Below are 13202 nucleotides of genomic sequence, written 5' to 3'. Positions count from 1 at the left end.
ACAAGAAAATTATAGTCTGGTATCTCTTAAAAATATAGGTGCAAAAATCCCCCACAAATACTAGCAAACCAAATCTGGCAACACATAAAAGTATTATACACCATGACCAAGTGGGATTTGTCCCAGGAATACAAGATTAGTTTAACATCCAAAAATCAATTCATGTATCAAGCCATATTAATGGAATAAAAAACAAAGCCACATGATCATCTCAATAGATCCAGAAAAATCATTTGACAAAATACAACACCGTTTCATGATAAAGGACTCAATAGACTAAGAATAGAAAGGAGATTCCTCAACTTGATAAAGGGCATCTATGAAAAACCCAAAGCTAACATCATACTTAATGGTGAGAGACTGATGCTTACCCCCCAAGATCAGGGAAAAGACAAGGATATCTAATTCTTCTTTAGAGGGTGGGAAATTTGTAGTGTAGCAGTATATAACTCATATAGCATTGCTGATGCTTTAGGACAAAACCCCTCTATTCTCTGAATAAATTCCAAACTCTGCCATGATATGCAAGGCCCTGGTGATCTGGCTCCTGTCTGCCTCTCCAAATCCATCTCTTAAGAAACATTAGTATAGGAAATTGGGCGCCTGGGTGGCTCAGTTGGTTAAGCGTCTGCCTTCGGCTCAGGTCATGATCCCCAGGTCCTGGAATAGAGCCCCACATTGGGCTCCCTATTCAGCGGGGACCCTGCTTCTCCCTCTCCCTCTATCACTCCCTCTGCATGTGCTCTCTGTCAAATAAATAAATAAAATCTTTAACAAAAAGAAAGAAACATTAGTATAGGTATTGAGTATCTATGATACCATAGGTCTGGGGTGATCATAGTAGGCTTCCTTGATAGAGTGACCAGTTGTCTTTGTCTGTGACTGAGAGGGTTCCTGGGATGCAAGACTCTCAGTATTAAAACTGGGCAAATCTTAGGAAAACCAGAATAAGTTGGTCACCCAATTTTTAGAAGACAAGGATGTCCAACTCTTGACACTTCTATTCAACACAGTACTAGAGGTTCTAGCCAGGGCAAACTAGGCAAGAAAATTAAATAAGGAGGAGCAAGATGGCAGAGGAGTAGGAGACCTAAATTTCGTCTGGTCCCAGGAATTCAGCTAGATAGGGATCAAACCACTCTGAACACCTAGGAACTCAACAGGAGATAGAAGAAAAGAAGAGCAGCAACTCTCTGAACAGAAAAGCGACCACTTTCTGGAAGGTCTCTTCTGAGTTGTTTAGTGTATATTTTTCCAGGGTTGCTGTTACCTTGTTAGCATTTTGTTCTCTCATTCATCTATTCTCCTCTGGACAAAATGACAAGATGGAAAAAATCACCTCAAAAAAAAAGAATAAGAGGCAGTACCTACCGCCAGGGACCTAATCAATACGGACATTAGTAAGATGTCAGAACTAGAGTTCAGAATGACTATTTTAAAGATACTAACTGGGCTTGAAAAAGCATGGAAGATATTAGAGAAACCCTTTCTGGAGAAATAAAAGAACTAAAATCTAACCAAATCAAAATCAAAAAGGCTATTAACGAGGTGCAATAAAAAATGGAGGCTCTAACTACTAGGATAAATGAGGCAGAAGAGAGAATTAGTGATATAGAAGAACAAATGATGAAGAATAAAGAAGCTGAGAAAAAGAGAGATAAACAACTACTGGAACACGAGGGCAGAATTCGAGAGATAAGTGATACCATAAGATCAAACAATATTAGAATAACTGGGATCCCAGAAGAAGAAGAAAGAGAGAGAGAGAGAGGCAGAAGGTATATTGGAGCAAATTATAACAGAAAACTTCCCTAATTTGGGGAAGGAAACAGGCATCAAAATCCAGGAGGCACAGAGAACCCCCCCTCAAAATCAATAAAAATAGGTCAACACCCCAACATCTAATAATAAAACTTACAAGTCTCAGAGACAAAGAGAAAATCCTGAAAGCAGCTCGGGACAAGAGATCTGTAACCTACAATGACAGAAACATTAGATTGGCAACAGACCTATCCACAGAGACCTGGCAGGCCAGAAAGGACTGGTATGATATATTCAGAGCACTAGATGAGAAAAATATGCAGCCAAGAATACTATATCCAGCTAGGCTGTCACTGAAAATAGAAGCAGAGATAAAAAGTTTCCAGGGCAAAAAAAACTAAAGGAATTTGCAAACACAAAACCAGCCCTACAAGAAATATTGAAAGGGGTCCTCTAAGCAAAGAGAGAGCCTAAAAGTAACATAGACCAGAAAAGAACAGAGACAATATACAGTAACAGTCACCTTACAGGCAATACAATGGCACTAAATTTATATCTTTCAATAGTTACCCTGAATGTAAATGGGTTAAATGCCCCAATCAAAAGACACAGGGTATCAGACTGGATAAAAAAACAAGACCCATCGATATGCTGTCTGCAAGAGACTCATTTTAGACCCAAAGACACCCCCAGATTGAAAGTGAGGGGGTGGAAAACCATTTACCATGCTAATGGACACCAAAAGAAAGCTGGGGTGGCAATCCTTATATCAGACAAATTAGATTTTAAGCCCAAGACTATAATAAGAGATGAGGAAGGACACTATATCCTATTTAAAGGGTCTATCCAACAAGAAGATCTAACAATTGTAAATATCTATGCCCCTAACATGGGAGCAGCCAATTATATAAGGCAATTAATAACAAAAGCAAAGAAACACATTGACAACAATACAATAATAGTGGGAGACTTTAACACCCCCCTCACTGAAATGGACAGATCATCTAAGCAAAAGATCAACAAGGAAATAAAGACTTTAAATGACACACTGGACCAAATGGACTTCACAGATCTATTCAGAACATTCCATCCCAAAGCAACAGAACACACATTCTTCTCTAGGGCCCATGGAACATTCTCTAGAATAGATCACATCCTAGGTCACAAATCAGGTCTCAACCAGTACCAAAAGACTGGGATCATTCCCTGCATATTTTCAGACCACAGTGCTTCGAAGCTAGAATTCAATCACAAGAGGAAAGTCAGAAAGAACTCAAATACATGGAGGCTAAAGAGCATCCTACTAAAGAATGAATGGGTCAACCAGGAAATTAAAGAATTAAAAAATAATTCACAGAAACAAATGAAAATGAAAACACAACTGTTCAAAATCCTTGGGATGCAGCAAAGGCAGTCCTAAGAGGAAAGTATATAGCAATACAAGCCTTTCTCAAGAAACAAGAAAGGTCTCAAATACACAACCTAACCCTACACCTAAAGGAGCTGGAGAAAGAACAGCAAATGAAGCCTAAACCCAGGAGGAGAAGAGAAATAATAAAGATCAGAGCAGAAATCAATGAAATAGAAACCAAAAGAACAGTAGAACAGATCAACAAAACTAGGAGCTGGTTCTTTGAAAGAATTAACAAGACTGGTAAACCCCTGGCCAGACTTATCAAAAAGAAAAGAGAAATGACCCAAATAAATAAAATCATGAATGGAAGAGGAGAGATCACAACTAACACCAAAGAAATACAAACAATTATAAGAAAACATTATGAGCAACTACCATGCCAGCAAATCAGATAATCTGGAAGAAATGGATGCATTCCTAGAGATGTATCAACTACCAAAACTGAACCCGGAAGAAATAGAAAACCTGAACAGACCTATAACCACTAAGGAAATTGAAGCAGTAATCAAAAATCTCCCGACAAACAAAAGCCCAGGGCCAGATGGCTTCCCAGGGGAATTCTACCAAACATTTAAAGGAGAATTAATACCTATTCTTCTGAAACTGTTCCAAAAAATAGAAATGGAAGGAAAACTTCCAAACTCGTTTTAGGAGGCCATCATTACCTTGATCCCAAAACCAGACAAAGACCCCATCAAAAAGGAGAATTACAGACCAATATCCTTGATGAACATGGATGCAAAAATTCTCACCAAAATACTAGCCAATAGGATCCAACAGTACATTAAAAGGATTATTCACCACGACCAAGTGGGATTTATTCCTGGGCTGCAAGGTTGGTTCAGCATCCGCAAATCAATCAATGTGATACGATACATTAATAAAAGAAAGAACAAGAACCATATGATCCTCTCAATAGATGCAGAAAAAGCTTTTGACAAAGTACAGCATCCTTTCTTGATCAAAACTCTTCAGAGGATAGGGATAGAGGGTACAGACCTCAATATCATAAAAGCCATCTATGAAAAACCCAAATATCATTCTCAATGGTGAAAAACTGAGAGCTTTCCCCCTAAGGTCAGGAACACGGCAGGGATGTCCACTATCACCACTACTATTCAACATAGTATTAGAAGTCCTAGCCACAGCAATCAGACAACAAAAAGAAATAAAAGGCATCCAAATCGGCAAAGAAGAAGTCAAACTCTCACTTTTTGCAGATGATAAGATACTTTATGTGGAAAACCCAAAAGACTCCACCCCAAAACTGCTAGAACTCATACAGGAATTCAGTAAAGTGGCAGGATATAAAATCAATGCACAGAAATCAGTGGCATTCCTATACACCAACAACAAGACAGAAGAAAGAGAAATTAAGGAGTCGATCCCATTTACAATTGCACCCAAAACCATAAGATACCTAGGAATAAACCTAACCAAAGAGGCAAAGGATTTGTACTCACAAAACTATAAAATACTCATGAAAGAAATTGAGGAAGACACAAAGAAATGGAAAAACGTTCCATGCTCATGGATTGGAAGAACAAATATTGTGAAGATGTCAATGCTACCTAGAGCAATCTACACATTCAATGCAACCCCTCTAAAGAGTCTCTTAGCACTCTCAAAATACCATCAACTTTTTTCAAAGAAATGGAACAAATAATCCTAAAATTTGTATGGAACCAGAAAAGACCCCAAATAGCCAGAGGAATGTTGAAAAAGCAAAGCCGGTGGCATCACAATTCCGGATTTCAAGCTCTATTACAAAGCTGTCATCATCAAGACGGTATGGTACTGGCACAAAAACAGACACATAGATCAATGGAACAGAATAGAGAGCTCAGAAATGGACCCTCAATTCTATGGTCAACTCATCTTTGACAAAACAGGAAAGAATGTCCAATGGAAAAAAGTCTCTTCAACAAACGGTGTTGGGAAAATTGGACAGCCACATGCAGGAGAATGAAACTGGACCATTTCCTTACACCACACACAAAAATAGACTCAAAATGGTTGAAAGACCTAAATGTGAGACAGGAGTCCATCAAAATCCTAAAAGAGAACACAGGCAGCAACCTCTTCGACCTCAGCCACAGCAACTTTTTCCTAGAAACATTGCCAAAGGCAAGGGAAGCAAGGGCAAAAATGAACTATTGGGACTTCATCAAGATATAAAGCTTTTGCAAAAGAAACAGTCAACAAAACCAAAAGACAACTGACAGAATGGGAAAAGATATTTGCAAATGACATATCAGATAAAGGGCTAGTATCCAAAATCTATGAAGAACTTATTAAACTCAACACCCAAAGAACAAATGATCCAATCAAGAAATGGGCAGAAGACATGAACAGACATTTTTCCAAAGAAGACATCCAAATGGCCAGCAGACACATGAAAAAGTGCTCAACATTGCTTGGCATCAGGGAAATCCAAATCAAAACCTCAATGAGGTAACACCTCACACCAGTCAGAATGGCTAAAATTAACAAGTCAGGGAACAACAGATGTTGCTGGGGATGTGGAGAAAGGGGAATCCTCCTACACTGTTGATGGGAATGCAAGCTGGTGCAGCCACTCTGGAAAACAGTATGGAGGTTCCTCAAAAAGTTGAAAATAGAGCTACCATACAACCCAGCAATTGCACTACTGGGTATTTACCCCAAAGATACAAATGTAGGGATCCGAAGGGGTACGTGCACCCCGATGTTTATAGCAGCAATGTCCACAATAGCCAAACTATGGAAAGAGCCAAGATGTCCATCGACAGACGAATGGATAAAGAAGATGTGGTATATATATACAATGGAATATTATGCAGGCATCAAAAGGAATGAAATCTTGCCATTTGCAACGACGTGGATGGAACTGGAGGGTATCATGTTGAGCAAAATAAGTCAATCAGAGAAAGACATGTATCATATGACCTCACTGATATGAGGAATTCTTTTTTTTTTTTTAAAGATTTCATTTATTCACTTGAGAGAGAGAGAATGAGAGACAGAGAGCATGAGAGGGAGGAGGGTCAGAGGGAGAAGCAGACTCCCCGCCGAGCAGGGAGCCCCATGCGGGACTCGATCCCAGGACTCCAGGATCATGACCTGAGCCGAAGGCAGTCACTCAACCAACTGAGCCACCCAGGTGCCCGATATGAGGAATTCTTAATCTCAGGAAACAAACTGAGGGTTGCTGGAGTGGTGGGGGGTGGGAGGGATGGGGTGGCTGGGTGATAGACACTGGGGAGGGGATGTGCTATGGTGAGTGCTGTGAATGTGTAAGACTGTTAAATCACAGATCTGTACCTCTGAAACAAATAATACATTATATGTTAAGAAAAAAAAGAAGAAGAAGAAGATAGCAGGAGGGGAAGAATGAAGGAGGGGAAATTGGAGGGGGAGATGAACCATGAGAGACGATGGACTCTGAAAAACAAACTGAGGGTTCTAGAGGGGAGGGGGCTGGGAGGATGGGTTAGCCTGGTGATGGGTATTAAAGAGGGCATGTTCTGCATGGAGCACTGGGTGTTATACGCAAACAATGAATCATGGAACACTACATCAAAAACTAATGATGTAATGTATGGTGATTAACATAATAAAAAAATTTTTTCAAAAAAAAAAAAATTAAAAGGTCTCCAGATTGAAAAAGAAGAAGTAAAACTGTGTATTAGCAGATGACATGATTTACATATAGAAAATCCTAGGAATCCACACCAAAACTATTAGAACTAATACACAAGTTTAGCAAGGTTCCGTGACACAAGGTCAATATACCAAAATCATATATATATTTCTATATCCTTGCAATGAACAGTATGAAAATGAAATTAGGAAAACAAATCCATTTACAACAGCATCAAGAAGAATAAAATGCTTAGAAATAAATTTAACAAAAGAAGTACAAAATTTATATTCTGAAAACTACAAAAACGTTGAAAGAAATTAAAGGTCTAAATAAAAGACATCCCATGTTTGTGGGTTGGAGGACTTAGTACTAAGATGGTAATACTCCCGAAATTGATTTACAGGTTCAAGACAACTTCTGTAAGAATTCCAGTGGTAACGGACAAGCTGATTCTAAAATTTATAAGGAATTGCAAAGAACCCAGAATAGCCAAAACAATCTTGAAAAAGAGGAACAAAGTTGGGAGGAGGAGTCACACTTCCTAATTTCAAAATGCACTACAGAGCAACAACAATCAAGATAATGTGGTACTGGCATAATGGCAGACATGTAGATTGATGGAATAAAATTGAGACTTCAGAAATAAACACTTGCATTTATAGTCATTTGATTTTTGACAAGGATGCCAAGATAATTAGGTGGAGTAAGATTAGTCTTTTTAACAAATAGTGCTGGGACAACTGGATATCTACATGCAAATAATGAAGTTAGACCCCTAACACATACTAACAATAAAAATTAACTCAAAAAGAATCAAAAAAAAAAAAAAAAAGAATCAATAACCTAAGAGCTAAAACTTTAAAGCTCTGCAAAGAAAATCTTAAATCTTTGTAACCTCAGATTTGGCAATGGTCTCTTAGCACACCAAAAGCATGAGCAACAAAGGAAAAAATAAATTGGACTTCATCAAAATTAAAAACTTTTGTGCCTCAAAGGATACCAACAAGAAAATGAAAAGACAGCTCACAGAAAAAATGAAATATTTGCAAATTACATATCTGATCAGAGACTTAAATCTAGAAAATATAAAGAACTCTTACAACTTAATGAAAAGCTCAACAACTAAATTTTTTAAATGGGCAAAGGATCTGAGTAGACATTTCTCCAAAAAAGTATGCAAGTGGGCAATAAGCACATGAAAGATGCTCAACATCATTAGTCATCAGAAAAATGCAAATCTAGGGGTGCCTGGGTAGCTCAGTCTGTTAAGTGTCTGCCTTCAGCTCAGGTCATGATCCCAGGATCCTGGGATCAAGCTCCACATCAGGCTCCCTGCTCAACTGGGAGCCTGCTTCTCCCTTTCCCTCTTGCTCCCCCTGCTTGCGTTCTGTCAAATAAATAAATAAAATCTTCAAAAAAAAAAAAAAGATAAATGCAAATCTAAAGCACAGTGAGATACCACTTCACACCCATTAGAATGGCCATAACAAAAAAAAAAAATAGTAAGGGTTGGCAAGGATGTAGAAAATTGGAAACCCTCATACAGTGTTGGTAGGAATGTAAAATAGTGCCACCACTATGGAATATAGTTTGGCAGCTCCTCATTGAGTTCAACATAGAATTACCATATGACCCAACAATTATATTCCTAGGTACACAGACAAAATAATTGAGAATAGGTGTTCAAACAAAAACTTGTACACAAATGTGCATAGCCACACCATTCACAATAACCAAAAGGTCGAAACAATCCAAATGTCCATCAACTGAAGAATGGATAAAGAAAGTATGGAATATTCATACAATGGAATATTATTGGTCAACAAAAAGGAATGAAGTACTGATACCCGAAACAATATGGATGAACCTCGAAAACGCTATACGAAGTGAAAGAAGCTAGACACATAAAATCACACATTGCATAATTCCATTTATATGAAATGCCCACAACAGGCAAATCTATAGAAACAGAAAGTAGATTAGTGATTGCCTAGAGCTGGGGAGGATGGGGGAATTGAGAGGTGATAGCTAAAGATACAGGCTGGTTTGTTTTGGTTTTTTTGTTTGTTCGTTTTTTGTGTTTTTTGGATTCACCAAAATGTTCTAAAATTCATTGTGATGATGGCTGCATAACTTCAAATATGCTAAAAGCTTTCAGTATATAATGTGTGAACTACACACATTAAATGGGTGAACTGTATGGTATATAAATTATATCTCAATAAAGCTGTTAGCAAAAAAGCCCACTTAGAATAATGTGTGATTACAGTGAGCTCTCAATAAATGTCAGCCACTGTTCTAGTGCTATTATTAAGGTCCATTCCACTGAACCCTGAATGAAGGCAAGAATGTTCATGGTATTTTGTGAGGATTTCCCTGCTAAAGTCAGAATTATAAAAGAAAGTCAGGAGAAAATAATGCAGGGAATTAAAGTCAAAATACACACAGAAATCCCAGGAATTTCATCTCAGCAAGAAACTAAGTAGGGATAAATGCTAATCTCGTTTGATTTCTTTTGGCTAGGTAATTAGAAAAGTGTCCTGTGGACCTAACATGTTAATTTTCTAGAATTCCCCAACCTTCTTCTCTTACCCTTTGGAACCCATGCTTAAGCCTACTATAGCTATCTAGCTATTTATTCTTTTCTTTCCTGAAAGTAATTCCCCCCGGGATGAGGAGAGGCTATAGAAAGGACTCACTCCACTCTCTAAGTCTTCTTCTAATAAAAGTTTTCCTAGGGGCAAATCCTTTTTCTAACCCAAATGAAAATACTCATATCTACTTGCAGAACCTGTGAACAGTTCCCTGTAACATCTGGAAAACAGGTTTTTGGCCTAGAGAGATAGTAATTTCTCTCCAGTAATAAGGAACAAACCTCTCCCAAAAGCTTCTAATGAGATAAGCAGACTGGCAAGCTATCAGCCAGCTGCTGAGTATCCCCTAAAAAGTTGCCCCCACAATCTTAAGCACAGACTACCTCAAACAGGGACTGAATTACTAAAAGAGAGAAAAGATGAGCACAAGATCTTTTGGCAAACTTCCCAATGACAACAGCTCTTTCAATATGCACAGGCCATGGATAGAGAGAGAAGAGGCCTATGACACGTCAGCAACCACAGCTGGGCACCCAAGGGTTAATGTGGTAATCACCACTGTGGCTCACTAAACCTGTTCTCAATGGGGGACAAAAGGAGGTCAAAGGATGTCACATACTCTCCTTTACCATCTAAAACACTGCCATCTGAGTCTCTTCTTACTCACCTTTCCTTATTCATCTCATTGTTTTTGGCCAACCCAAGAGCAGCTGTGTTCCCTTTTATCTTCTTGGAAACATCTTTAACAAACTCCTTATTGGCTTCCTTCTTGAGCTGGGCAGGTTGACTTTGAGAAGCCTGCAAAAAACATGGGGCGGGGGTAGGGCGCGGGGTAAGAAGGAAGCAAGGAAATGTAGAGAACCACAAATGACTTAATAGGTAGTGCTTACAGGAAAGTTCTGACCCACATCCCCATCTTGGACACCTTGTTTGGGTGTTCCCAGGAGTCATAATCAAAACACCCCACACATACTAGCCAAATACCAGCCTTAAGTGTGGCACTGGTGTCAACCAATCACAAGATACACAGAATGTAGTCAGGTATACTGGCTGGCAAATTCCCCAAAAGATATTTTGTTAGTATCACATTCTACTTTGGCTCCATAAGATATTCGAGGGGGTGGGAAATGTAATATAACTGGCTTTAATACCTGGGTATACCAAGATCAACTAGCTTTTCAGGGTAGGCCTCTAACACAACACTACCTGTCATACATCTATCCCATCACTGAAGGGATATTTATTTAACATGGGGCTCTGGGGAGCTCCACCATAAACTCTAATCATGACTAATTCTACCAAACAGTAGAAGAGATCATGAGATTGTGAATGATATCAGTAAAAATAAATTTAAAAGTTATGCCTTTAAAATGAAACAAACTGAACCTAATTATATTCCAAATAGATACCATAATCACACTAAGGGAAAAAGAAAAAGAAAACAGAAGAAAATACAAGAAACAACTAATCCAAGTAAACACAGTTTTGGACTATATACCCTCAACATACACATTCTCAGTCAGGATGGGTTTGTGGGGTGGCAGAGAATATTGCAAATAATTCTGGAACTCTTTTTTTAAGATTGATTGATTGACTGATTTATCAGAGAAAGAGAGAGAGAGAGCGCGCGCACAAGCAGGGAGAGCTGCAGGCAGAGGGAGAAGCAGGCTCCCTGCTGAGCAAGGAGCCTGATGTGGGACTCGATCCCAGGATCCTGGGATCATGGCCTGAGCCGAAGGCAGACGCCCAACTGACTAAGCCACTCAGGCATCCCAAATCTGGAACTCTTTTTAACAGGTTTATTATGGTGGCATGGATGAAGTAATTCTGAAACCCTTTTAGATGTGTTACAGTACTGAGTAAATGTGTTGATGTCCTCATTGTAGAAGAAGAACATACAAATATGGATTGGGGAATGCAAGGAAAAACCCTGTGTATTGGAATGGGAGCTGTGTAAATTCATGATTTCTTAAATAGGTCTATGTATATATACATCTGAGTATATGGGTATATGTATATGTGTGTGCATCTGTGCATACAGATATATGTATATGTATGTTTAAATACACATATATGTATATGTGCATATAAAGATTTGGTTTAGACAAAAATCATCAATGGATGCTAAATCTAGGGGAAATTTTGATGAAGAGTAAGTTATTTGCAGGCTCTTAAGAGTGTGTCCCATACACCACTTACTAGCTGCAAGAGGAAAAAAAATAAACAGTAATTATACAATGGGAAACCAGATAACATTTGACTGGGTGATCAAAATTTAGTATCACCAATAAGGGACAGATGGACATCATGTGCCTCCAGATGTGATATCCTAAGGACAGCGTATCACCTATACAGTATCCCAACCAACAATGTATATCATCAGTCTAGTCACATGGAAACATCAGACAAACACAAAATGAGGAATGTCCTATTTTTAAAAGGGTGTCTAGGGGTGCCTAGGTGTCTCAGTCAGTTAAGCATCTGCCTTCGGCTCAGGTCATGATCTCAGGGTCCTGGAATTGAGTCCTAAGTCCGGCTTCCTGCTCAGAAGGGAGTCTGCTTCTCCCTCCCCCTTTGTGCATGCTCGCTCTCTCTCTCAAATAAAGAAATAAATCTTTAAATATATAAATAAAAGGGTGTCTAGGTGGCACTGTATTTTTCAAAAGTGGTAATGTCAATGAAAAACAAAGAAAGGCTATGGAAATGTTCCAGAATTAAAAGCAGCTAGAGACTCTGAAACTAATAATACATTATATGTTAATTAATTGAATTTAAATTTTAAAAACACATACATATATTTTTTAAAAGCAGCTAGAGAGGGGCACCTGGGTGGCTCAGTTGGTTAAGCAACTGCCTTCGGCTCGGGTCATGATCTCAGGGTCCTGGGATCAAGCCCCGCATCGGGCTCCCTGCTCAGCGGGAGGCCTGCTTCTCCCTCTCCCACTCCCCCTGCTTGTGTTCCCTCTCTCACTGTTTCTGTCAAATAAATAAAATCTTTAAAAAATAAAAAATAAAAAAATAAAAGCAGCTAGAGAAATGACAAATAAATGATACTACACTGGATCATTTACTGGAAGGTAAAAATACTTATAATAACATTGACCTTATAAGGTCAACTGAAAAAATTGGAATATGGATAATAGATTACATAAAAATATTGTATCAATGTAAATTTATAAAGTTGTTAACAGTACTGTGGTTATATAAGGAAATTTCTCTGGGGCGCCTGAGTGGCTCAGTCAGTTGGGCGTCCAACTCTTAGTTTCAGCTCAGGTCATGATCTCAGGGTCATGAGATGGAGCCCCATGTTGGGCTCCACACTCAGCGGGGAGTCTGCTTGAGATTCTCTCTCTTCCTCTCCCTCTCCTTTTGCCCCTCCCCCTGCTCATGCTCTCTCTCTTTCTCTCTAAAATAAATAAATCTTTTTAAAAAAGACAATTTCTCTGATGAAATATACACTGAAGTACTTAGGGGTAAAAAGCCATGATGTATGTAAGTAAATGGCATAAAATGTTAACTATAAGTTAATCTAGGTGAAGAGTATATGCATATTATTTGTATTACTTTTTATTTTTGCAACTTTTTGTAAACTTGAAATTATTTCTAAATGAAATACTTAAAAAATATGCTTTTGTATCATCAGATCATAATAAGCAACCGCAATCCAACAGGGAATTAATTCGTTCTTAGGCCCTCAAGCCATCCACCTCTGCTCCTCAAATAGTTTGGCACTGTTTTCATTTTAACTTCTTACCTAAAGTTTTACAAACTCCCTCTATGTGCAACTGAGATTCAGAATTGGAAAAGA

General features: G+C 38.5%; 1 protein-coding gene across 7 annotated transcripts in view; it reads right to left on the bottom strand.

Moving 5' to 3' along the window:
* Positions 1-13202, bottom strand: part of CCNB3 (cyclin B3) — a 91749-nt gene that overhangs the window by 31363 nt on the left and 47184 nt on the right. For all 7 annotated transcript variants that reach the window (XM_045877918.3, XM_045877928.3, XM_045877966.3 and 4 more), the window contains one exon: positions 10062-10192. In XM_045877918.3, coding sequence (XP_045733874.2) covers positions 10062-10192 — 131 coding nt within the window. The remainder of the gene's footprint in view (positions 1-10061; positions 10193-13202) is intronic.

Source organism: Mirounga angustirostris, unplaced genomic scaffold, assembly GCF_029215605.1.
Source record: "Mirounga angustirostris isolate CCGP_5_RB_7025 unplaced genomic scaffold, mMirAng1.0.hap1 SCAF_11, whole genome shotgun sequence".
Lineage (NCBI taxonomy): Eukaryota > Metazoa > Chordata > Mammalia > Carnivora > Phocidae > Mirounga > Mirounga angustirostris.
The sequence above is the reverse complement of the archived record's forward strand: the minus strand, read 5'-3'. Positions and strand labels throughout refer to the sequence as shown.